Source organism: Micropterus salmoides, unplaced genomic scaffold (genome assembly GCF_014851395.1).
Source record: "Micropterus salmoides isolate LMB-PRFRI ecotype aquatic unplaced genomic scaffold, ASM1485139v1 Ms_hic_scaffold_2, whole genome shotgun sequence".
Classification (NCBI taxonomy): Eukaryota; Metazoa; Chordata; class Actinopteri; order Centrarchiformes; family Centrarchidae; genus Micropterus; species Micropterus salmoides.
In genome coordinates this window covers 21,108,206-21,135,983 of record NW_024041150.1, presented here as the reverse complement: position 1 = coordinate 21,135,983, position 27,778 = coordinate 21,108,206, and the positions used below count along the sequence as shown (strand labels likewise).

Sequence of the window (27,778 nt, the reverse complement as noted above, 5' to 3'; positions counted from 1 at the left end):
TTTGCTTTTGATGAAAGTGAATATGGTATTGTGTTTTTAGAATCAGCAAACTACCATGATATATGGCAGCTTATGCTTTTGTGTGTCTGTTTGCATTTACGAATGTCTTTTTTCTTAGAAATGACACGACTCCTTGCCTGTTTTGTACAACACAAGTACAAGATAAACCTGTTATGTTTAATGAAAATATAAAATAATGCAATGTAACATCAATATAGACAAATATAATTAATTTTAAAAAGCTTTGTTTCGCTTCATATGTTTACCATCTTTGCTCATCAATCAATGGCACACCTGGAGAAATTGGTTTAAAAGAAAGAAAGACTTTGAGGATTCTGGAAAATACCTTCAGAAGACAAAGTGTTGTTCAACGACCTTCTGTGTTTTTCAGATTGCTGTGTAGTTATTTTCCAGAAAAATGGTTGCTTAGCTGTCTCTCTGTATGTAATTGTAACAATGAGAGGCACAAACTGGGGCTATGGATGCCTTTGCAAAGGGAACATACCAAGTGGGAATGTCTTTGAAAGGTTACAGAAGTAAAAAATTTAGAAAAGCTGAGCTACAGTGTCTGGTCTGTGAGTCTAAAAAGATATGTATGTACTGCAAAGGCAATGCAGGAGGCCTTTGACCACAGCAGAAGAGAGTCTGGGAATCGAGGCTCCCTTTGGGCAGTCAAGCTGTCAAGTGTCCCTTTCTGAGTCCTGAACTTACTCACTGACCTGATCCTCGAGGACATGTGACCTTTGTAGCAGGCCTGTTTGGCCCGGAGGGATAAGGGGCACAACCTAGGCAGTCCACTACTGCTTGACCCAAACTACTTGGCAGCCTAGAGTTTTATAAAGGCTGGCCCTTACTTACACTTCTTATCTTTGATTGGACGCTGACTGCAGAGATGGTTTTCGAATGCGATGCTTTAACTGCCTTTAATCTCACGGCTGCTAGTAAAGCCTGCACAGATGGTGCCTTCAGCATAATACTCCGCTAGTGAATTTTGAAAGTGCTTTCTCTGCAATATGGAGGTCAGGCTGGCAGCAGAGAAGGATGAGTTACTTTACAGTCACTTTTAGCCCAGAAGGGTTGCATAATAGCAGCTACTTCAGGGGTTCCGTCACAGCTTCGCCTGATATACAGCACTCCTCCAGGGGGCTGGGATTGGCGAGACAAGGAGTGTGTGTTTGTGTGTGTGTGTGTGTGTGTGTGTGTGTGTGTGTGGTTGGTGAAGAGTTATATCCCTTGCTGACTCAGAATTCCTTTGGTCTTCAGAGAAGTAATTCCTTTGTTGCCTGCCCTCCCTGTGCTGTTTTTTGCTTTTCTTTTTTGGCAGTCAGGTGCCCCTGCTGGCCGGAGAACCCACCACACCCGCGCAGTCATGGCCTAGATACAGAGATGGGCTTGAGAGGTGGGCGTAGGCAAGGGGGAAAAGGAAGCGATGGCAAAGGAAGGGGACTCTTAGGGGCCTTGTTGTCTTGGCAAGAGGTGGGAGGAGGTGGCTGGCTGTGCCATCCCATTGCCTCACCACCTGTCCTCAGAAAAACCACAATCAGTCTGCCAGAAATGAAAACTCAACCTCTCGGACATAAACACTTGATGCCAGAAAGGGGGTTGTTACAATATTAGATGTATCTTATCATACTTGAATTATGCTTATGCTTTAGTACTTTTAGTACTTTAGATTTATTTATTCATTCAATTCTGCTTGCAATTTCTGACCCTCCCTTGTCCTTTTGACACAGCATGAAGGAGTGCTATTTCACATATGTGATGGGGCTATTCTTGTCTGGTTGGGAGGGTTTGCCCCAGTCCACAGATCATTGTGACAGTGGCAGAGCAGTATTCACGTTCAAGTCATGCAGGTAACCTACCTAACTGAGAGGAGAAAGGGGTAGGGGTATTAATTAATGACGATGAATATTAGTTATCTACAGTTCAGACAATGTATTTTTTATTATATTTTTCATTTACCAAGTGTGGGTACAAATATAGACTGGCCTTATCCCCTCTGTATGCGTCTAGTAATTGCATTCTAGAAATGCCAACATCTCGGCTGCCAACTAGCCCTCCTTGGGAGGTGCGATCACGCCTGTTGAGGCATATTATCTCAGAGGCAAGCTGTGAATGAGTACAGAAAACACTGAAGTCAGTTGGAGTTTCTGGAACGTAACAACATGTTTCTACTGATTTACATACCATATTGTACCGTATTAGATAATATTGTATGAATCAGAATGTGTCAGGAGTCATGTAATTATCATCTGTTTAGATATTTAATTTTGTGATTTGAGAAGTGGCAGTTCAACTTGGGTCAGGACTTGACCTCCTGCAGGTGTGGAACATAGATGATTGCCTAATCAGCCGGCAAGGTATTGTATGTGGATGCCGCCATAGATTACGATAATCCATGAACAAGACATAATTCGTCTTGATACTTGCAGCAAATGTGTTCTATAGGGATGGGGATCGATAACTGGTTCTGAAAGGACCCGGTTCCAAACTTTCTAAAAACCCGAAAATCAATAAGGTTCGAGCTTATCTTATGTGGCCTTTCCTCTGTCGTTGCTGCTCTGTTGTTGCTGCTGCAGTGGTCTGAGTAACTTGGACCAGAGGGCTCAATGGGTGTGACTGGCCGGCAGGCTAACCTCACGGGCGCTTGTGGAGCTTCTCAACCCTGAAATCGTTTGAGCACATTTTGGTTTTGCCATCAACTTTCATAAAACTGCCAATATTCAAGTTCTACACAGTTGATTTCTCACCTCAAAACCTCTAAAAAGTGTATTTAGTGCTGAAATAGTGTACAAAACTTGTAAAAACAAAAAAACATTCTGCTGTTCGCCCCTTTCACCTTTGCATTCCGCTTCTCGCATTAATGTTTCTTCTTCATGAGTAGTCTTACAGTCAAGCAGTCATGGCAGACAGTGGAGTGATACTGCCACCAGCAGTTCCTGTAGTGCATTGAAGTTAGAAATGAACAACCAGAAATGTTCTAAATGAGAAGATTGCTATCTCTCCCTTAAAGTGCATCTCTGTAACGACGCATCAGCAATGAAATTTCACGTTGACGGATTTTTATAATTGACATCGTCGATTACGTCGATTAATCGTTACAGCCCTAGCACACAGCGACCAGCAGAGAGAGACGTTGCGGTGGCAACGGTAAAGTTAAGTTAGCTCCAAACCACTCGAGCTGACGACAACTACGCTTGTTACGGTACGTACGTGCAATGAATCCTTTGCGAGTAAAAAGACAATACTTTATCAGTAGTGTTGGGTAAACATGTAGAAGGGTTTATTTAAACTGCTCTGTCCACAGTCTCTCATCCTGTTTGTTTTATACAAGCACAGCTAACGTAGACTGGTCTGTAATCTTAAAATTTGGCAGTATTCTGATGGCACATATTTGCTTTATAGTGACATTGCTGTTGTAAACATTGATGTTGCTGCTCTAGAAACAACATTTAGTTGTATTTAAAATATTCAATTCTAATCCTATAATTAGGGCCGGACAATAAAACAATAACAATAGTTATCGCATTATTTTTTTTTCAATAACAATGTAATGTTCAATAAATATTCAATAAATGTTTGACTTTATTCACTTGAATCATACACAAATTAAGACTTTTAATAAGATGTTTATTTTGTTGAGGAAAAAGGACTGAAAAACGCTTTTACTTAATTTTACTTGTCTAATCATAAATGTTTTGTATGTTCTGCCTCAGATTTGTGAAGTGATCCACTGTTTGGCTTCAAGTGTTGAATATAAAGAAGAGTTTAAACCACAATTAACAATCAGGTTTCCTTAACTTTAACTCATGTCATGTTTAATTGTGATAGCATACAGCAACATATGTTTTTTACTTTTCTGTCATGGTATCATTATAGTATTGCATTTCACATGTTTAACTTAGCAGTAAAGCTTTTGAAGTCAAACTTTTGGTTTCGTGACAACAACTGCAACCCTAACAGAACCCTAGCTGAAACACAGCAAATCTGTGTTGTGTCCAGCCACCCGTCTGCATGTCATTACACACTCATAGAACAAGCCACCAACAAGAACGCTTTGTAAAGTGGCTGCCCTCACACTGGCGAAGCTCTCCAGGGTTAGTGGGGACATATGTTCTTGATAGACCTGTGTCGTCAGTCCTTCCCAAATACAAGCGCCAGTTGACAGCATGTTGGAGAGTGGTGGAGGACTCACACAAAGGTGGTTCTGTGCACGTGCGGGGCCAGGGTTTTTGTCCAGACGGGAATCCAAACACGCCCACCAGTCCCTCCCTAGCTGCTTCTGTTTACCATCTGAAGAAGATGTTGAAATTGTAGCCCCGAAGGCCTGCGGAAAGATGGCATCATTGTGTCAATGACCAGACAAATGATAGCACAGGCCTTAGGGGTAGCCTGATTCGGTTTTATTTGATATATGAATGATAAGTTAGAGTTGTGATCAGTTGTCTGTCTGTGTTTGCTTTTAGGGAGACAATACAAGAATATTGGATTTCATACATTTTGCAAGGCATTTTCCAGTTATTTAGTACCTTCCTTGAGACATTAAGAGCCACGTCATGTCTTCTGTTGACACTTGACCTCCAGCACGTACATATGTTCTGCATCAGTGTTTGCTTGTGGCCTGAATGGAGAAATTAAGGATAAACAGACTGAATAAGTGAAAAGACAGATTCACTTGTCCAAACAGCCAGTCAGATAGCTTTCTCGCTCATTGTCTGTATAAGGGACGGGAAATGTGAACAGTGTGGCAATAATAACTATAGGTGTTGGTCGCCACTAAATTGCTCATTGGCAGCTCAACAGTGCCTTATTGCTAACTTGTTGTTTCAGGGTCCTAAAATTACAAGTGTAGCATTTAGCATGTTGGATTTATGCTGTGTTTGTAATGATAGCAGTTTTTTAGGCATATAATATATAATATATATAATATGAGCTGATTACCGATAAATCAGTATCAGTTTATAACTAATACTAACTAATAAATGACAATTAGGAAAGAAACGGTGACGAAAGACGGATCTTTCAATCATGTTATGAGTGTTGTTGTTGCATAGTTTGTCCACCAGAGTGCACCTTGCAACCCCTGTTGCCAACACTGAAATTCCACAAATCCACCACAAAACATACCAATCAGGTGACATAATCAACTGTACTTTTGTTCAAAGTACTATTTATAAAATAATTATTTTTAGAGTAGGGTAAGTTTTGCATAGCTACACAACAAACATTAGGGATAATCTTTGTTTATGTTTCTGAAAAGAAATAAAAAGAATATCGGCCGATATATCGGAATATCGTTTTTTTCAACATCCTCAAATATATCAATCGGTATCTGTCAGGCTCTACAGTACAGGCATACATAGCACTGGGGAATATGCAGATTAAGTGTGGCTATGAAACGTCTGCCTGTTACGGGCCACAGGTTCCATTTGGGGGGAATAGCTTTTAAACAGCCGAGCATATACCCATAGCACCATGTCTTCCAGATCCTTTCAGCCTCCTCCATTGTTCCGTTCTGCTATGCTCCAAAGCTGATTACAGCGCCTTCTCTAATGAAAGCTAATCCTGTGTCACGGCATTGTGGAGGAGGAGGAGGGGGGCAGGCCTCAGCATGGCAAAGCTAGCAGGGAATGTCTTCTTCAGGGACTGTCAGAGTGGCTTTCAGAGGAAATGCCAGAGAGTGTTAACGTTTTGGCAAACCTGGAAATCTGCCAGGTGTTTTACACTGAGATTGAGCTTTTTTTTTACTGGCCTTTTGGCCCTAAACGCCTTACACACAAAACTTCCCAAACTGTAACAGCTTGTAATTCATTTTAACTATGTTCAGCCCAGCTGTTCATCATAGCTTCTCAATAGATAGAACTGACTTGTCTAAATTACTTAAGTGTTGGTACCTAGAGTTTGCTGTTCTATTACACTTCTTCACTATCTTTCTGACCTGTATTATGCCCTTTCCTGTACTGAAAACAGCCTTATAGAAGAAGAAGCCCTTTCTTGTCTATATACTCATAATATATTAATTTCACAGAAATATTTACACATAGGCCCAGTTTCTTGAATCAAGCCAGAACAGTACAAAAGTTGAGGTGTTTTTTTTTTAAAAATGTCTTTAGCCTAGGACAAGGCACCGTACTTCAGGAAAACCAGCCCGGAAAGTCATACCTCTGGTCCTATTTGAAATAATTTCAATTTGCCAAATTTTTCTTATATCATGGATTTATTGGTGCAGTTTGTCTTCTAGAGCTGTACAGTGTAAAGACTTTTGTTTTGTTTTGATGTGGCGGCTTGCATTTAAATTGTGGTTGTGTAAATATAATGGGAACACTTATGTCAGGATTCAAAGGTGGGATGCACTAATCCAACAGTTTTTCTCCCATTATTAATGCTGATACCACAACTCAGTATGTTACAGATACCAGTACTCTCTTTTTCCCAAACTGTTGAGCACCTCACTGCATGGAACTCATTGAAATAGTTTTTATGTAAGGCTATGTGAGGCCAGGGATGGACATGGCATCGAAAACTCTGACCAGCCATGACACAGTGAATGTAATTGAAAGCTGAAAGCCTGACATTGACAAATAAACTGAAATTAAGTGTAGATTGGCCACGTCATGGCACATAGCAGATAAATGAGGTCAGTATTGGCACCGAAACTGATCCAGGATTGTTGGGTTTCTAGTTTTTATCAGCATGCTTTTCTTTTTTCATATAACATATAATACAAAAGCTTAAATATTCCCACCATTATCCTACCTTTACCATACTTATTAGTTTAATCTATGTAGTACAACTGTTTAGCTTAGTTTGCCACGTACATTGTTGTAAACTGCCGCTGGCTGAGACAAACCAGCCCCTCCTCTCTCTAGCAGCAGTACCTGCAGGCAGTGAATCTCATCAGGAGCAGAGAGAGGAGGTTATAGTATAGGCCTGCTGTAGACTACAAGTTATGTGAGGATGGTACAGCTGCAGGGACATCCCATCAGTCAAATGTAAGTCATGGAGTGGATTGTTTTTGATAGATTGACAGGTGCTTTTTCCCCAAGCACACTTTTTTTTTGTCTTTTGACTCTTGCATGTATTTTTATTTTACTGATTGATCTTTCACTCCCCCTGAATCATGCACCTCCCCCACTCCAGCTCCAAATCCACTGTGGTCATTTGCCAGCCGTGACCCAGGTCCCTGGCAGCCTCTCACTTCGTCATTGATCGGCTGCTACATTGATGGCTCACCACATACCCAACCACCACCAGAGAAACAGTGCAGGGACATCCCTTATAAAATACTCATCCACCCCCACCACTGCATCTGCTTCCTACTCCCATCTATCCATTCTTGCATGCATACATTCATCCATCCCTCCGTTCAGTCTCCCACGCTTCAGCCCTAACCTCACTAATTAATCAGGGACTTAGTCAGAGTGCTGTCTGAGCAGGGGTGCATTTTGATCACCTGCTGCTGCTAATGCTTTCTACATTTCTCATCTAAAAGCTGTTGAGCCAGCAGCAGGATTAACGTTTGCTTGTCACTCACTCTCACATTGCTGTAGCCCAGGTCTCTAAAACACTGCTATGGGCTATTTCCTGTCAGAGCTTGATGGTCTTTGATAACCCTGACAGCATGGATGCAGGTATTGGGCATATTGTTGGCTTGTTTAGTGTACGACCTGTCTATCTTAATAATGAGGGTGCCTTGACAGCTGTCATTGATGGGAACCTCTGACAGCCATACATGTTATTGCAGTGAGCAGCTGTCAGATGCACCATCACACTCCTTTTGTTTGTGGTTACCACATTCTGTGTGTGTGTGTGTGTATATATTATATTTAAGCATGTAATAGTGGAACATGTATGATGAGGCTTCTGCTCAAATTTCCAGCCTTGGATTGATGTGGAATGTAACATGCTGCCACAGACAAATTTTTAAGCCAATATTTTGATGGATGAAAGATTAAGACTGAGACTCTACAACTCTGTTTCCCTGGCAACCCCTTTTACTCACTTTTATCTAATATCTCTCCTGTTTGTTGACGTGATGTAAAAGCTTGTATCACTGCCGCAGATGATGTTTGATGGCTACTCTTTAAAGTACAGTAAGAGTCTACTGGCAGCATTTAATGAAATTTATGCTAATTAGAGCTACAATTAGTAATGACATTGACCACAGGCGTAGACTAAAGTAGTAAAAATGTGAAGTTAGAGACATTACATTTTCAAAGCTTGCAATGTGTACATGCTAGTAAAAACAAATTATTTCTAGTGTTTCTTATTTGTTTGATTATGTAAGCCTGCATAGCAAGCATCAGGGATAACATTTTGATAATTTTGCACACACATGAATTTATGGAACAGAACAACATGTTATTCCTCTCAATAAATTGTCAAAACCTGAAATATATCAACATATATTTTTTTGCATTTATCTGACAACTTAAAGGTACAATGTGTAATAAGTAAGACTACCCTCCACCTGTCGAATTCATACTAAAAGATGATATCCCGGCTGTGTTCAAAACGGGCTAAACTGCTTTGTCAGAAGGTGTCTGCCAGGACAGTGAGGCATCGAGCGGTGTTCGAAACAGCTCGAACTATCTCTTCCTGTCTCCTGCGATGCCTTCAAGCTGCCCCAGTAACGGCCAGTTTTGAAGGTAGCATCGATGGTGATTTGATGCTGACTATTACCCATAAAGCAGCGCGGATGCGGCCGGTGGAGCTTTCGAAACTGGTCAAGATGGCGACAAACAAGCCAAATTTGTACACAAATATACGTTTTTAAAAGTTTTTAGTGGTTTTCTCTCTTCGATTTTTGAAAATCTAGCAATTACTAAACACTGAACTGTAATATTAGCCCGTGACTGTAACCAACCAAGTTTGTTCAGTATGATTTCTGAGGCGTCTGTTAGCCCTTTGGCTTTTTAATAGCTAGTTAGATGATGCTAAGGCTAGCAAGACCGTAAATGCTGCCCTAGAAGGCTGTTCGAAACTAATGTAAACAGAGATGCCTTCACTTGAAAGTGATGCCTTCTGAGGCAAATCAGAAGTAAATCACATTAAGCCTGTTGCAAAGAACCTTGGTGACTGGTTTGATAGTAATTTAAATTTCGAGCAGAACACCACAAAGCTTGTTCAATCATGTTTTTATCAACTTAGCAATATAGCAAAAATTTGATCTATGTTAACTTTTAAGGACACCATGACCATTTTACACGCCTTCATCTCATCACGCCTGGATTATTGCAACAGCCTTTTCACTTGTTTAACCCAAAAATCTATTGATCGACTCCAGACTGTCCAGAACTCAGCTGCCAGGCTTTTAACCAGAACAAAGAAATATGACCACATCACCCCTATTTTAGCTTCATTACACTGGCTCCCAGTATGTTTTAGAATTGACTTTAAAATTTTATTGATCACTTTTAAAGCTCTTCATGGCCTCTCGCCTTGTTATATTTCTGACCTTTTAGTCCCATACACACCAGCACGTACCTTGAGATCCTCGGGCAGAGGTCTGTTGTCTGTTCCAGAGTCTCGACTGAAAACTAAAGGGGACAGAGCGTTTGCTGTCAGGGCCCCGAGGCTCTGGAACAGCCTGCCCGAGGAAATCAGGTCGGCTGAGTCAGTGAACTCCCTTCTTAAAACATACTTTTATAGGAGAGCCTTTCCCGATCTTATTTGACTTTATTTTATCCCTTTTATTTTATTCTATTTTACTAATTTTATATTTATCTTAAACGTGTATTTGGGTATTGTATTGTTGTCTTTGCACTTTGTTACTTGTTTTTGAAAAGTGCTCTACAAATAAAGATTATTATTATTACTATTATTATTATTATTATTATTATTATTATTATTGGCACCATAGAAAAGGAATAAAAATCTGGGGAGGTTTTGATATGGGATGGAAGGGAATTCAATTTAATTGTTACTTTAAAGGAAAAAGCCACACATTTTGTAGCTCTTGAGGGGATAGAAACATAAAGTGCTTTAAAGGGGGCGGGGGCAAGCTATGGGTGATTTTATAAACTAACCGTACTTCAGAGAAAAATATGAAATGATTGAATTTGGCAACTGTATTACAGTAGTGGTGATGTGGAGGTTTCCTGTTCAAAATTCAAGAATTCTTATAGATGGAGTAAAGTGGCTTCAGGGTGGTCACACTGCCCTGGGATCGGCTTGTGGTGCAATATGCCAGGTGAGGGAAGATCATGTAGAGAAAACTGAATTCAGAAAAACCAAAAAACTAAAAGCATGTGTAACATAGCAAACTCGCTGCTCGCACACATCGCTGAGCTGAAACTTCAGATGAAGGCCTGCACTATACTACTGGACTATCGCCTCTCTAGGCACAAGTGGTATTACAACACAAAACGGTCCGGGGCTAGCTGGTTAGCATGCTACAGTAGATATCTCTGCAACAAATCTTACGCATTGTACCTTTTTTAAAGTTTCTTTTTCCATGCATAATACAGCTTCATGTAGCCAAAGATGACGAGCAAATAGTGCTGAAACAACATCCAATGTAGCTTCACAATTGTATAAGCAGACTGGCAAAAAAGAACAATTGGAATGAATGTTATCTCTCAATGCTATTATTTTAAGGAAAAAGTTCCATTGTTTGAGGGCTCCTCTATGCTACACTTTCCTGACTGGAAGTCACAGCAACATGTAACTTTTGTCCCACTGCTACAAAAAATTTAACTGGCTTGCTATTAATTTGAGGGAATGAAGTGAATAATTTGAAGGCACAATTTTGTAATTTTAGGGCATGAATTATAAATTACAGGGAGCAAATTAAGTAGTAAGAGTACAAATTATTCATTCAAGGGAACGATAATTTGTGTGCACAAATGATTAAATATATTATCATTAATATGCACTGCGGTCTGTAGCATTACTTGTCTTCATGATATCCATCTCTGATACATGGCACTTTGTTGACAGTCCTGCTCAGTGCCCCTTGTTTATTTCTTCTGATGCAGCCAATGGTTCATTTTCTCCTGTCTTTTCCCTTTTTCTCCCTCTTTCTGTCTGTCCCTGGGAAGGTGAGTGCTGTCTTCTTCCTGTCTCAAACACAGAGGTAACCGCTCCATTTCCATACCGTGCACAGATATATTCGGCAGGCTCAAAAGCACTGAGCTTCAAAGCTAAGCTCTGCTAAGCGTTTCGTTCAGGGCCGGCTTCTATCCCTACTAATGCATGGTAAAGAGGTTCACGCCAATTTCTAAGTGACCTTTTCCCCGTTAGCCCTGAAGCCCGCAGGCCTTTTATATCTGTGGTCTGTCCTCAGTGACCAGATAGGTGGCCTATATGTTCTATGGGTTGATTTTCATTTTAATATATCTTCACATAATTTTGGAAAAACGGAGTAGTTTCCCTGTTTGCTGTACTGAGTCACATTGCAAATACGAGGTGTATGGATTCAGCTGCATCAGCTCAGCGATAGAATCCAGTCTGTTCACACTTGCTTCTGCAGAATGATCCAACTTAAAGTCTGCAATAGAACAGCTTCTAATCCAGACAACCTTTTGACATTTAGTTTCCAATAATTTTTAAAAGGCTACCTGAAAAATCACTTGTTGTCTTCATGTGCATTTCTTTTACCATCCATTAATGTACACAATATTGCTTTTGTGAATCATACTAAACGTGGAGAATGATGTATTCTGTGCTGACTTAAAGCAGTTTGTTCACAGTAGACATTTATTAAAAGGAAGTAAGGTTTTTGTTAGATGAGCCTACCAATCGTTTGATTTCTTTGCCCAAGAATCATCATCTAAATTAAGGAGCCCAGTTGAATTTGATTAAAATAAAAGAAATGATTCAGGTTGGCACGATATCCTCAGCAAAGTCTTTTATTTCCCTACATAAATCATGTTCATTCAGCTTAGTTCCACTCCATATTTTCCCCTCTGGTCATCCACGCCCCTCCTGCAGTGGTTTTATGCCCCCCCAGGGGGACCCACCCCCCTAGTTTGAGAACCACTGCTTTAGATATTATAGTATACCATGTTTACTGTGGACTGGGCATCTTTCTTCAACTGGAATTGAAATTGTATTAATTGTGTGTAAGGAATACATTACTTCTTAAGAGTGCTGATATGTCAATTATTGATTGACACTGCTATAGTGTATTGACACATCTATATTTTCTAGATGGGTTGAAGAGGGAAAAACTTAGATGCCAGTTTCAGACCTGACATAAAGACATTACGCTGGAGTATCCAGTGTGTGTTAGACCATATTGCAAATAATGTATCACCTTGTGAGTATAATGCGTTATATGATGCAGTGGCTGCAGTTCATTGTTGTCAACAAAGATGGCCATATCTTTTTACATTATGCATGTCAGGTAATCAGCTTCAGTATGGACTTTGTGGTAGTGTAATAATGATGCCAGATGACACTTGAAGTTGAGATGCTTTCTAATGTGCAGTATGTTCTTTGTTTCCTACTGCCTACTAGGGATGAAACAGTTTGAATTTCATATCAAGATTATAGTGACCAAAATTATCACAGTTATCAGTATTATCACGGTATTGTAAAAATGTGCCGAAAAAGATTAAAATGTACTGAAAGATACACTGAAACCATTTCAACAAGTTTTATATTAAACTATAAACAAAATGGCATTTTGTTTGCATCAACATTAAAATAACAGCCATTACCTTTTGCAAACATATGAAAACCATCTAAGTGTGCATTATTATTATTATTATTATTATTTATTATTATGTAGGTATTCAATGACCAAATGCACAATTATATGAAAACAAATAAGTCTTTAGAAGACAGTACCTGCAATGAGCCCAACAACTGACATAAATACAGAGCAGTTGCCTTTCTCCAGATCTGACACTTTTACAACTAATTTGAGAGCTGCTGGATTTAAAAGGAACAAGATATGCAGGTTGGTTGACTAAACTCCTTAAAGGTTCAGTGTGTAAAATTTAGTGGCATCTAGTGGTGAGGGTTGTGAATTGCCACCAACTCTCCAGTCTACCACTGGCCCCTACACTTTCAAAGAGCGTAGGACAGCTACGGTGGCTGTTGCAGCACAAAAGGTGTGTCTTCTGAGACAGCATAGATTAACCAGTCAAGAAATTAGGTTTCTTTAGGTATATTAAGAAATTCTATTTACTTAATTATTCAGTAAAACCATATGTCATTGTGACTTGGCCACTGACAGCTAACATGGAAAATGTAAGCCAAGAATGTGAAACATTGTCACTGTTTCTGTACCACAGTCCATTATAAACCACATAGTAGATAAAGTTTAGACAAACATTGACAAAGGAAACATGTTTATTCTCTTGATGATTACGTATCCTCGCCAAAACTGCCCGCCAGCAATAATATCTGGCCTTCTGCCAGAATATGGTGCTCTAATAGCGGCAAAAAATCTAAATAAATAAATTGTTTGATAGCAATGCTGAAATAGATCTCAGTCATGGCAGCAACAGTTACTCACATAATCACTTCCTCTTTAGTCGTTTTGCCTACAAAATAAAAGCATGAGAAGCTTGTTTACTGCAATGCAGTATTTGGAGTTGAACTGAGCTTTTACTTTGAAGAATTCTGAATGACATTAAAAGAGTCTGAAAGAGCCGTCAGAAAACCTGATACCTCTAAATGTCCTCTGCCTGGAGATACTGGGGTAAATGAAAAAGTGGCCTTAGGTTGATGGACGTGGATCAAACACCGAAACACAAACAGTGCAGCACATGCCGTGATCTGAGAAACATTCGCTGCAGAATCCATTTGTTGAAGAGAGGAAAAAAACGCTTGGGTTGCGAGTCCTGTGCTTTACCGACCGAGCTAACCAAACAACATGTTGAGGAAAACCAGTATTATGTCTTATATTCTCATCCACCATCTAATGGTTGGAAATATTGCACCGATGCAAAACTTATTTGCAGACCCCTGCGGTATATTATTACTACTTCTTCTTCTAATGTATGTATTCAACATAGTGATGAGAGTCTGCACTGCCTGAATTTTACCAGAAGTAGAACAAGAAGAACGTAGTGACAAACGCGTTCCGTAGTGCTGTTTGTCCATTTTCAGCTACTGTAGAAACACAACAACACAACATGGCGACGTCCATGGAAGGACCTGCGGTAATGTGGATATAAATGGCTCATTCTAAGGTAATAAAAATGTAATTTTCTGTTATTATGTAAGGTCTTTATACACCACTGAAAACATAGTTATGGATCTTATATTGCATATCTGTCAATAGATCCTCAGAAATATTACACACTGGACCTTTAATGTGTTATCATGTGCCGTGGACAAATAGTCTGCGGACACACAAAGCACAAGCAGTAGAACAACGTGTAGTGTTTTTTTACAAGAGCAGCTACATACTGAAAGCTTCAGTTTACAAGCTGTTAGCAAGTCAGAGAGACAACCCAAAACTGAATGTTAACTCACCCTGCGGCACTATAAGGTAATTTTATTCAATCAAGTTTCCCTCAGCGCTCTCATAAAAACTCAAATACGACCAGACTTCAGAGTGACTGAAAAATCTCCGCAGCACTGTCTTCCACGGTGTTGTCATTGACCCAAACAAACCCACGTTGCATACTGCGCATGTGTGCCTGTTTCTGGGAGACTGCATACACCACACACAGTGGATGCTTCATCACTAAAACGCTTGGGGAAAAGTCTGAGTGTGACTGAACTTTTTTTTTTACCCCAAATGGTTTACATAACATAACATTTGATAATTGTTTTTTTCTTTTTTTTATCTTCCATACCAACAAAAACAACTCATCCAGCTCTTATTTACAATGTCACTCTCCTTCTCTGTGTTCTTTTGTCATTCTATGTCACCTCTGCTGCTGGCTTAGAGGTACATTACCGCCACCAACTGTCACTCTCACATCACGAGAGATTGTACCTTGCGAGGCAGCTGGATTCATGAGATCGTGTGAGAAATGCAATATCACAACATAGCACCAGAATTGTTACATAGCCTTCCCCAAATAAATAGCAGAGACACTAAGGGATCACTCCTGCAGTGGAAATGGTATTTCCCAATTTCTACTGGTGGACATCGTCGCACGGTATATACCATCATATCACCCATCCCTAACTGTCAATAGCAGATTCATCTAATGAATTTAACTACATTATACTGTTATACGGTATATTATATTATTATTATTATACTGAATCATATTCCCACATTTGTTGCTAGTGGGTGTATTTTTTTCTTTTGTGCTGACTTACCCATGGATGAATTACTGAATGGGCCTACAGGGCACTGGCCCTGGCCACTGGACCACCAAACTGTCCCAGGAAGAGATGCAAAACGTCCACAAATAGTTGCAAAAGGGAGGAGTGGTGAGGAGCCTATTATACACGTGTGTGGCAAGGGACCTGTTGTGTCATAATCGGCCTATGGTCTTGCCTGGAACTGGTATTTTGATCAGATAGTAAGTTATCATTTGATTCTTTACACAGAGGTCTTGCTTGTGCAGCCAGCCACTTACCTTGCCTGAGGATAAGGAGCACAGCACCGTCATTCGAAAAGGCAAATGGATCAGGGGAAAAGTGAATGCTGTTTTGTGCGTGTAAGGAAGCAAAGTTATAGATCAGTATCACGCATTAGATCAGACACTGCGCTGCCTTTGCATAATAACGCCTGACCATGCAGTCAAATTACTTCTGGTATTCTATGCTTTGTATGAACTGACCTTTGTTGCACTCACACACAGTTCTGGAGTCTTTGTTCTGCCTCAGCTCCCTGTTGGTCATGCTGAGATTTCCACTGGTCATGCTGAGTCCTAAGGGAGGAAAATTGCTGGTGTGGTGGCTTGTCTGGTGGAAGGGGGTGGATGGTTTGACGTGGGCAGTGACAACCCGAGTCTCGCCCACACTCTGCTAAGCCTTCCGCTGCATCATGCACCGTCACCAGTTTCTTGGGGGTCAATTTGGCATGTGATGAAGAGATGGTTTCTGGCCCTGGAATTGTTAGAATTTATCGTAAGTTGTTATTTTTTTCGCCAACCAGTCTGCTCTATCTGTATCAATTTATTTGTTCTAATCATTGGCCATAATCCTAACCCAGCTCAGACAATGTTGACTTTATACAGAGGCAGTTAATAGCAGAAAGCATGCTCTTCATGCCTTTCTAGGGCAGCCATAGTCAATGTTTGCTATAGGTATTGGTGTACAGTTGATGAAAATAAACCATGGCACCGTGGCTGTCAGTTGTGGCACCAATTAGATATCGATTGACTGACCGTATTGTGTGAGTGGAGCTTATGTCAATAAAATAACTTCTTAGCTACATAGTAGAGGCATGTTCTGTAGTTTGGAAGTTAGTTCTTGCTCACTAGTAGAGATTCTCTCCTGAATATCACTGAATGTGACCGTACTGTAAGGTGTAGCACACACCACTTTCAGACAGCTGACAAGGCCAGCAGGGAACATGATATACAGGAATTGTAGACATCTGAGCTGCCAGATCAGGCCAAAATCACGGTTGCACTCCATGTTCTTCACTAAATGAAGCCAGGGGTTGCTTAGTGAGCTCTGCAACAGTCTGTCTCACTTTCTCCAATTAAGCTGATCTGTCCAGCACCATATGACTGCGCACCTCCCACTGTCTCATTCCTCAGAGAGATCGCATTAGCTCTGAACTACACCAACCGGAACATTTCAAGCTGCCCGTTTTCCCACTGCTTCTCAGCAGTTTCAGATGCACTGCGCCCGATGGTGCAGATTTCTGAGGAATCACACCTGAATGTCTGCTATATTCTAGGATAATTATTCTAGTCACGAATGTTGCATGAACACAAGTGGCTGCTGGGGTTGATGATCTGAAGCTTTGTGAGTTCAAGACCTAAGACCCGACGCTAATCCACTGAAGAAGGAAAAGATAAAAAGCTGCTATAAAACTTGCTGATCAAAACAGGATAGTATGCTTTTATTAAATAAACATTAAAGTTTATTTAGCACACCAGACAGAGGTTTTAGTGGTATATTAGTCTATAAACCTAATGGCTGATGGATGGCTTTAATTTGTATCTTAGAAATTAGAATGCTAATCTGAGACAAATTACCAGGGAAAGTTAAATCAGACTCCAGATTGTTTTTTTGCTTTGTTTTTTCATAGTACTGACCCCCTCTCACTCTCTCATGCTAGATTCAAGGCTGCAGTGCAATTTCCCGGTTACATAACAGAAAGGAACCGAGAAATGGTAAAAGTAATGAAGGCAAAAGCAACCGGCTAATGGAGACCATTTTTGAGTCATACTTGGGTTTCTGGCAGATAGCCTCGGGTCAGTTTAAGGTCTCACAGCTATAAAGCTCGATGTGAAAGGATAGATGCACAGTGTTATTTGCAACAATCAACAATTTCTGTGTGGGATTGTTCTAATATTATTGTTTGGGAGGAAAAGGGTTGAGATTTTGCCTGTTGTTTTAATTTTTTTATTTTTTGACTCTCCCCTCTGTGCTTTTTCCTTTTCAGGTCTTTTAATTTCTGTCCTGGGGGTTATGCCTTGTTCTTGTGAATGTGGAACCTACCATTACAATGTGCCATGTAATGTTTGGCATAGTCGGGTGTTACTTCTGTTAATAAGAGGGCTGTTAGAAATTCCACAGGGGGAAAGTTAACAGTGTTTCCATTGTCATGGCCGTAGGAAACGGAAAGATGATGTGTTGAAGGGTTGCCTATGCGCCAACAACGTCAACTTTCACGCGGGTTATTTCTATGAAAGAATAATGTTAGTCTTTAGTGTTTGAATTTTAGGATGTATTATGTTTTGTCACCTCAGCGGGAGCAGATGTGGCTTGATCAGCAGCTGATGGTACCAACTGTTGTTTTGCTTGTGGGAACACAAACCTCTATAAAATCAAGAGGTTTGTGTTCAACTTAAAGGCTGACATTGAGTTGTATCTCTTATGGATGTGTCTATTCAGTATAGACATGGAGATATTTTGGTGAATCAAACAATGTTTCAACCATTAGATATTGGGTCGTCCAAAGCATGTTCCTCATAAAACTCAATGTTTGTGAATTCGGTGTTGATGTTCATCGTCTACGGGATACATCTACTACCAGCTACCTTTCCACACAAACAATTTTTGCTGAGAGAGTTGAAAATAAATTGTTTAGACTCTAGAATAAAGTTCAGATTGAAGAACAGCATGGTTGTGGTAGACTACCTTGGGAATTTACCTGTCATTCCAGTAATGCTTAATTGGCTAACAATGTGGGCAAAGGAGAATACCGTAAGCTTCGTACCCTTTGCCCTTATCTGACAGCTATACATATTTACATAGAGTTTGTTAAGACAGCCAACTAAAATCAATACCTCTAATATTCAGTGGTTCATACTAGTGCTCTGAATCATCTAGCTGTCATATTTAAAGCACAGACCAGTCTTTCTCTTCATGCGGAAAATGCCCCAAACATGTTCATAATGGTGAACGCGAATGTTCACTCTGTATGTTGCAAACATCTCACGGGCCAGTTTGATGTAGTCAAAAGCCCTAAGGACCTGGCCTTGGACTAGAGTTGCACAGTAGGTGCTCAGGGTAGGCCAACCCTAGGTAATTCCAACTCAGATGGGGATTTCTGAATGCACCAGATACCTTAGTAGAGAACGCATTTAGTATACATGTGGCTTAAACCTAGTTCGTGTTCAGAGCCCTTTTTTATCATTTTAATCTTAAGTATGCAGATTTGCAAAGGATGGTGGTAAGAGAAAAAATGGAAATAAATGGAAATAATTCTGATACTGTCAGTTGTCCTATTGTGTGTTAGTATCATGATACATAGAAGAAACTGAAAGACTTGCATAAAGATGTTTGACACCACAGTACTTCTATCATGTCACAAGGTCCATTAAAACATAAATTAAGGAGCATATAAATAATTATCAGCTAGGTAGAAGAGTCGTAGTTTCCATGCAGCTTGCCAGCATCATAAAGTTGACTTTCAGTTATCAGAAATAGGTTTCCACTTCATTTGGTGACCTTATCCAATTTTAGAGTTTTAGATCGAGAGTAGATCGAGAACTGTATTTTAGAACAAGTGTAGAGAAATGTTTAAGTTAAGACAGCCTGCGTCTTGCACCTTGCTGATATTGTTTAAGACACGGTAAATTTGAAAATATTCAGGGAGCAACTCTGCAGATTTACTGGACTTGCAATTTCAACGTACACCTGTTAGAAAGCTTTAATGCAGTTCAGATCCCAAATATCTTCTGTCACTAAGCAAAGAGTGACACAGATAAAGTACAGGTCTGATTACCACTGATGTCACCTCTGGGAAGGATGGATGTTAACACAAACACACACACACACACACAGCCACCAACTCAACAGTATTTGCCACTGGCTTAGTGCATTAGTCACACTGTATGCTATGTGCGAAGTCTGCAAGTGGATGTTAATTAAGACATGTCTTATTTCTTTTAACGCTGCAGAGCTGCTGCAGGTGGTCTGCTTTGGTCTTTAATTATGTCCTTTTTTGTACCTTTTGCTTATTGGGGGGTTATTAAAATGAAATATTAACACACTAGGCTCTTGTTTAGGTGAAGGCCACTAAAATTACTTTTTAATAATGGTTTAATTTAAAATCTATAAGTTCCTTTTTACCTGTTCGATATCAGCTGCTAAAATGGCAGTGACACAAGGTCTATTTTAAAGAATCACTTGTGTGGTTTCTGTTTTGTTGTTAAAAGAACATGCATTTCATTAAAACTCTGTCCAAAGACTCGTTGGGCTATTGCATAGAAAATGTGCACCATCTATTTTTTATGCTGTGATTAGATTGGAAAGTTCACTGTTTTGAATTAAAATTCATGGATTCAACAGGATTCAGGCCTTTTGAATGTGTCTGTTGTATCCAACATGACTAGAGCCCATTGAATTGCTGTGAAAAGCTATCCTTTTATAAGCCACTAATTATGGAAATTGACGAGAGATTTGTTGTGGATTTGGTTAGTCTAATTTCCATGATGCCTTCAAGACTCCCGGAAATAAACATAATTTTACTTTTTTAAATAATTATGACAAATAAGTAAACACATGTCAGACTGAAGGTGATGTCTCTGTTAGGCTAATCGTACACATAAATCTTGTTTAAATAGTAACATATCAATGTCAACACTGCAAGGAAGGGATGGGTATCGCTACTCGATACCTTTATGGTATCGACCGAAACAGCCCAGTATCAAGTAGAATTTTAATATGTCTCCAGTCAGACCAGTACTTCAATCGATACTTTTTGTAACCAGATCGTAGCAAAAAATGACTGTATGGTTTTGCTTGCAGCCAAACACAATCAACACACCACAAGAGAGAGAAGAGTAAAACTTTTTTTCATTATGTTCCTGCACGATAAAATGTATTAAAAAAAAGTCCATGTGTGATTTTAACAGCCGCTCGCCTGGGCTGCGGTCTCAGGCATGTTTGTCACTGTTGTAAGTTTATCACCACAGGTTGGCTTTCCGTTGGTTTCTTCTTCTGGTATCATTTAACACTTTTCTGTACATTTTTATTTCCTATTCACATCACTTGTCACTGATCGACCGCTGTGTTCCATCACATCAATTAAATGATTTTGTGGCGCAGCAGCGATCAGCTGATTATACTCACGGAGCCTCCGGTTGCAGCTGCAGCTGCTTCAGGTGTAGTTGGTTTGATCGGCTGAACGTGCAGCTTCTCTTTTCCTCTGTTTGAGAGTCATTAGTGTAGTGACTTGTTTAAACAGACTCCTTACTTGTTTTATTCTTGGAGGTTTGCGACTCACCAATAAAGGAAAAAGCACTTGTGGAGATTTTTCAATTCAGTTTATTGATCGAAAGTTAACAAAATAATTTTCCATTGTTTAATTTCAACACACTTTTGGTCACTAAACTATTTCACTCCTCCTCTCTCATTCAAATATAAAAAGACTCCCAAGCTATAGTCTTTCCCCATATAGGCTAATACTATCAGTGAGGATGAACTAATTAGAATGTGGAGGATCTGATAAAATTTCCCAGTACTTTTATGTAACAGTTATTTGAAACAAGGGGGGAAAAAATAGATAACATTGCTTGTCCTTAACGCCAATAAAAATAACAATAGGCTACCAATCAACTACTATGGTTTCAGCATGTGGCATTTTATGCAAGTTACGCAAGGTAGTGGTTTTGGTACTGGTATCGAAAAATTTTAAATGATACCCAACCCTACTGCAAGGTAATATACTCATGTTATTTAAATTTTTATAAGACAGGTTTTTTTATGTTAATAAAACTCAGTTCAGTGCTTCATTTTCAAAGAGTAATCTCTGTTTCTGTGAATATTGCCAAGCAAACTAGAAACTGTGTCCTGTCTGTTATAAATATTGAAAATTGAATGACTCACAGATCATAGCAGCAATCTGGTAAATTGTCTCAGAGGGTGGGCTGGAAGCATAGGAGTGAACGCTAACTCCTTCTCCTACAGGGAGTCGATCCCCCGGAAGGTACAAAGTACCCGCTAATCAAACAGCTTAAATGCCGTTTGCTCAGTGATGTGGAATTAACTGTGTATCCTCATAAGCCTTTTGTCAATGAAAGGTGTATTAAAACACTCTAAATATGTTCTGAAAGCATATCCGCCATAATGATGTTGAGTTTTTTGTTTTTTTTAACCCTCGCAGCTGTCCCGTTCCCCCCCAGTCACCGGCTGACGGCTAAAGAGGTGTTTGACAGCGAGGGGAAGCCCAAAGTGGACGTGCTGAAAGCTCACCTAACCAAGGAAGGCCGCGTGGAGGAGGCGGTGGCCTTGAGGCTCATAGGAGAGGGCGCCACAATCTTGCGTTCAGAGAAGAACCTGCTGGACATTGAGGCCCCTGTGACAGGTCAGGAGTCAAATTTGGCACATTGTGTTTGTCACCAGAGTAGACCTAAAACAATTTATCAATTAATCAGCAACTATTTTGATCAGCAATTGTTCTTTCAATTAAATTTTTTTTTCTTGTAAAAATGCTAAACATTTGTTTGTTCCAGCCTCTGAATTGGGACAATTTGCTTCTTCTCTTTGTCTTATGTGATAGTAAACTGTTAGTGTACTGTTAGTCAGACAAAACAAGACATTTGAACAGTAGTTCAAATTTGGATAAATGTTTGAGAAATGTTTTTGATAATAATCGTTTTTAATAATAAAAATAAGTGGAAGATGCAGCCCTGCACACACACACGCATGCACTCACGCACACACAAAGAGAGAGTTGGATGCCTCCACCAACACATTGGTATATTTCCAAGAAGGGGCCACTGGGATGTGAGGCCACTGAAATAATTGCCTCTCAAAATCCATTATAAACTTTGTTGTATGTACATAGCTTTTTGCAGTTCTGATACTGTTATATGATGATAATAGTATGATAATCCAGGTTATTTTTCCAGATTGCTATTCCTATTAATATTTTAATTTCACTTTGCACCTGTGTATGTATTGTTCTTTTGTACTGTCTTTGCTCCTAGATTTTATACCTTACTTGTTTCCAAAATGAACTTCACGACAGCTTAACAACTCGAAAGAAAAACTTAAACAGAATGTCTGCTTGTTTTTCATCAATTACCAAATGACAGACAGTAATCCACTTTTAAGAGACGAAAACAGTGTTTGCACGCAGGCAAGGCTGAAGAAGGAAATTACTTTCCAGCTCTTGACAATCCAGTCAGTTCCTACCTTGTTTGTCTCTGCGTTTTTCTAAAAACAGTCATTATTACTACTGCCACAGGAACTGACAGCACATTATTTCAAATCACAATAAAAATGGCACTATATGTCAACCTAAAATAACTTGTGCAGCCCTAATTGTTTGTTTTATATATTAAGAGAGGACTGCATGCTTACAGCCATGTGAAAACGTAATTTTCCTAATTAAGTGAGTCATGGTACCTCCAGGCCACATGTTGGCTATATAGTTTGTCATGGCAGTGTATTTTATTTTAGGAAACACACGGGTTTAGTTCGTCCAGTTTGCCAAAACTAACAAGCTTGGTGACACAATGCTTCATGCGTTAAAACGCAGTTCAGACACAGAGCCATTGTATTAAAACAGTTTTTTTTTTTAAATGGCATACAAAGCTGAAACACATTCTGCCATTTGTTTGTGGATACAAATTTTTCACAAATACATATTCTATCTCAAAAGTGCCCTGCAGCTGAAGTTGAGCTCATTCATGCCTGCCGCTGTGGAAGAACATACTGTAGTAGGAGGCTCGCTGATGCATATGTGCAGATGCAGTGCATCTATTGTTGTCTTTCTTCCTGGTCAAGTGCCCTGTTCCCTCCATTAGACTTTCTGATGAGGCTTCTTTGATGTTGTTGTAATCAGAGGCAGAGAGGCCTACTCAAATAATTAATAATCGTCAGGCTTAAATTCATGAATGCACGGCCCTTTTTAAATAAAAGCGTGGCTCATATGCTTACTGAGGCCATTATGAGAAGAGAATATATCTTGTCTAGCTGTCAAAGAGAGTGAAGCTTAACAAAAAGATGCAAAGAGCTTGGACAATCACAAGCCTTATTCGCTGCTTCTGTCTTTGCGTTTGCACGTAAGCAGGGGATTACGAGAAATCCTGTTAAACGTAACTAGATTTCTGATTATTTAACCATGTCTATGTGTAACTTTTACACATAGCTTTCTTAAAGATTTTTTAGGGAGTCATGTGCATGACAAAGTATCACTGTGGACGCAGTATAGAGGGATGAAAGGGAAACTCTGCACTGGTAGCCGCGCACCAGTCTATCCAAAAAAATCCAATTCTAACTCGGACTGAAACTCAACCGAATTGCATTGATCTACTAGTTTAAACTAATTTCCACAGTGAAACAGAAGGCAATTTGTAAAAGTTAAACACATATGCACAGTAAGGAAAAGCTGTGGTCTTTCTCAGAGCACTGTGCAGGAGCAAACAAAAAAAGAAATCTCTTAAAGTGACGGTGTTTATTATATAAGACAGTGAGGATATAAATACACCTAAATTACAGTACCAATACTGGTTTGAAAATGTGGCAGTGGGTAGGGGAGAGATTTGATTACTGACTAATGAGGTAAAATAGGGAGTTAATCAGACATGTTAAAAAAAAAAAAAAAGGTTTTATGATTTCCTGCATGAACCTGATCACAATCTGTTTTTTGGTGTAAACATGCTCTAATGCTGACCTTCTGCTGTGGTCAGATTGTCATTGAAATTCTGAGAACCTCCGTCAAGCTAACATGTCTTGATTTCAGAAAGAGATTTTAGAACGGTTCAAATGTTGGATGGGCACACAAACCTCCTTCCTTTTGTTGTGTTACATAGAAACAGTGGACAGCTTCTGTTCTGTGTGCAAGAGGATCCTGAGGAGCTGTGTGTGTGTGTGTGTGTGTGTGTGTGTGTGTGTGTGTGTGTGTGTGTGTGTGTGCGTGTGCGTGCGTGCATGCATGCGTGCACTTGTGTACATGAGCGCGGCAATGAAGCACGTCTTTCCCTCCCACTCAACACCCCTGTCTCAACCCCTCTCCCACTCAGTAGTCCTTTTCAGCAAGGATTTCTCTGTTGCGCGTGCTCGTGATCTTGCTGTGTTTCCCTCTCATGTGTGCTCCCAAACTCGCGCACTGTTCTCTATAAACATTTCTTTGTTTCTCTCTGTGCTCCTCTTCCCCCTGTCCTGTTTTATCTTTCTGTGTCTTGCTCGGGGACTCACAACCCCTCTCTCTGTCTCTCTCTCTCTGTCTCTCTCTCACACACACACACACACACACACACACACACACACACACACACACACACACACACACACACACACACACATATTCACTTCCTGGTTGGGCCAGATGGCAGGTGGGGTTTTCATGGAGGGAGGGGTGTGTGTGATGAACGGAGCTGGCTTAGGCCACTGAGTACAAGCTGCTCCCATGGCCTTCGCACAAGTCACCCATCAATAGAGCTAACAGCCAGGCAACAGTGAGCTTTTACACTGTCCATACACCTGTTTGTAGTGCGGGTGCTCCACCCTGTTGGACAATCATTTTCTGATCTATAGCTTAATCGATGTCCAGTTATAGAGCATTTAAAGCGCCCCTAGTGGTTGATTTGAATGAGACCTTATGTAGACATTTCCTGGAAGTTTTGTGTTGATTGGACAAACAACTTTTTGCATTTATAGCGGCCCCTGGTGTTCAATTTAAAATTTCAAAGGCATGTTTCAGGGCATGTTTTAGTTACTTAGACTGAACAAAATTATAAATGCAACACTTTTGTTTTTGCCCCCATTCATCATGAGCTGAACTCAAAGATCTAAGACTTTGATTTGTTCACAAATCTGTCAAAATCTGTGTTAGTGAGCACTTCTCCTTTGCCGAGATAATCCATCCACCTCACATATGTGGGCATATCAAGATGCTGATCAGACAGCATGAGTATTGCACAGGTGTGTCTTAGGCTGCCCACAATAAAAGGCCACTCGGAAATGTGCAGTTCCATCACACAGCACAATTCCACAGATGTCACAAGTTTTGAGGGAAGGAATGTCTACCAGAGCTGTTGCCCGTGAACTGAATGTTTTTCTCTACCATAAGCGGTATACAAAGGCGTTTCAGAGAATTTGGCAGTACATCCAACCGGCCTCACAACCGCAGACCACATGTAACCACGCTACATGGCAACACCAAGCACCCCCCGTGTGTCCTGCGCACGAGGTCGAGAAAAAGAGAGAGAGCCAACGGAGAAAAACACCCGCAGCAAGTCCCAGCCCGGCAGGAAACGTGGACACGCCGATAAAAGTCTACTGTCCCCGATGGCAGTTTTCTTTGTGTTGCTCTGTGCAGCATTGCAAGGCCATTAAACCTCTCCAATAGGTTGTAATGCAACAGTCTTACAATGAGAAATACACTCACATTTGGGTATTTGAGCTAGATGGAGGGGTAATATTAGCTTATTGCAGATATGTCTGCAGCTGTGTATATGTCGGCTGATGAGTAACAATATATAACTATAGAAAAATGCTATTTAGAAACAGTTTCCCCATTACATAGGAGAGAACTGACAGTTATACTGTCAAATTCTGGTTCGGTACTCAATGTAGTTATAATTATTTTACAAAACAAATTTAAGAATGTGTTTATGTCAATTTCTCTCTTTCTGTCTAACGGCTCTCCTGTTGACCATGCTTTATTCAGCGTTTTTGGCTTATACTACCACGCTGTAGGCAAGTTGTACAACATCTTTTAATTCACGTACGCGTGTATGGGGGGAAAACAATTACTATCGGCAGATATATCACTCTCCGATATCGATCGGTGTCGGCTTCTCATATCCAGAATCAGTTAAGCTCACAAGATTAATCAGAGGAGTTTGCAACATGATAGATGAAAAGTAAAGTATTTCTGCTGGACAAAATGATGTGCATTTTTTCTGTCTTTTCACAAATGTTTCTTTGAATCACTGGAAAGTTTTTACCTCGGCATGTCTCTAAAAAATAACTAATCCAAAAATGGAACTGCTCAGAGCTCATAGACACACAGTGTATGAGCTATGATAAGGGGAATATGGTTGGGAACCAGAGGTTTGCACCAGCACAGTAATTTGATATTGGTCCGACTCTAAATCAGGCGCTTTAACATTTATTGTTGCTGCAGTATTGATGATAGCAGCTTTTTAAACATCACATACAGTTTAATGTGCATAACAGATTGCAAGCTCCACCTCCGCCTTTGCATAAATGCATGCTCTGCAGGATGTAAGCACTCGGAGAGTGCCATCATAAAACCGGGGGGGTTGTTATCATCCAGTCTCAATCAAAACATGATCTGGCAAGGTCTGCCTCACCGTGGATTTCTCTCGCTCAATGAGCCCGGCCTTTGGAGTGGCCTGTGTAGGTTCTGAAGCCAGGTTGTGTAATGCCCACCACCCACTCAATAGCTGCTGCCCGCTGATATGCTGCTACTCAGCGAGATCACTTTAGCGCACAAGCAGGAGATGGCCAGAACCAATTGTTTCTCACTCCAGATAATGTACTCCCACCTGCTCTTCTTATGTGGGCTCTGGTTCTCACCTCGCTTTTGTGTGTTGTGTGACAAGAGGGAGGGAGGCAAAGCACGTCTGTAGGTGTACTGGAGCAGAGCGATGGGTGGATTGTGTGTTTTCTGCGAGAAAGCAGAGCTCTGAGCTGGAGGAGTGAGCCATTGTAGCATTCCTGTTTGATTTGCATCGACCAGCGTCGCTCGCGCCCGCACAGATGAGTTGACTGCGGTTTGCAGTGACCATCACATCGGGTCTTTTTGGCCAGCGATTAAACTCTCGCCATCTCTGTGTCACCCCGCTGTTTTCTTTGCCAGCAAGTGACTGCTTTCCAAAAGGTCAGCTGGAGGTGCAGTCCTCCCACGCGCAATGTGTTTGACGTGTGCTTCAGGTGAAATTACAGCCTCTTGCTAACCTTACCAGACTCCCTCCTGCAGTGCTAACTTCCAAAAACATAATTCCCCTATGAACAGCTCCCTGTGTGTTATGATTTGAATGTAGCCCCTGTAAACCTTCTAAACACTAGATATTCAAAACAATTGCTTTCTTGGTGGTTATCCCTTCAGACAGTATTGCACAATTTAATGCTTTACAGAGGAGATGGTTGCCTATTGCATCCATCTGTTTGTTTCTACACAATGGATTCATTGGATTGGTGATACACACAGAGATCCATTATCAGGTTAGCAGCAGCTTAGATTTGTTTAGAAGCTGCAGTGTTGAAAGGATTCAATGCCATTGGGATGTTTCCATAGCAATAATCAGCCTTA

At 40.4% G+C, this 27,778-nt stretch overlaps 1 protein-coding gene across 3 annotated transcripts in view; it reads left to right on the top strand.

The window, feature by feature from the left end:
- The window catches only part of LOC119911555 (serine/threonine-protein phosphatase 2B catalytic subunit alpha isoform), a 74,330-nt gene that overhangs the window by 11,628 nt on the left and 34,924 nt on the right, over window positions 1–27,778 (top strand). For all 3 annotated transcript variants that reach the window (XM_038730459.1, XM_038730458.1, XM_038730457.1), the window contains exon 2: window positions 21,653–21,853. In XM_038730459.1, coding sequence (XP_038586387.1) covers window positions 21,653–21,853 — 201 coding nt within the window. The remainder of the gene's footprint in view (window positions 1–21,652; window positions 21,854–27,778) is intronic.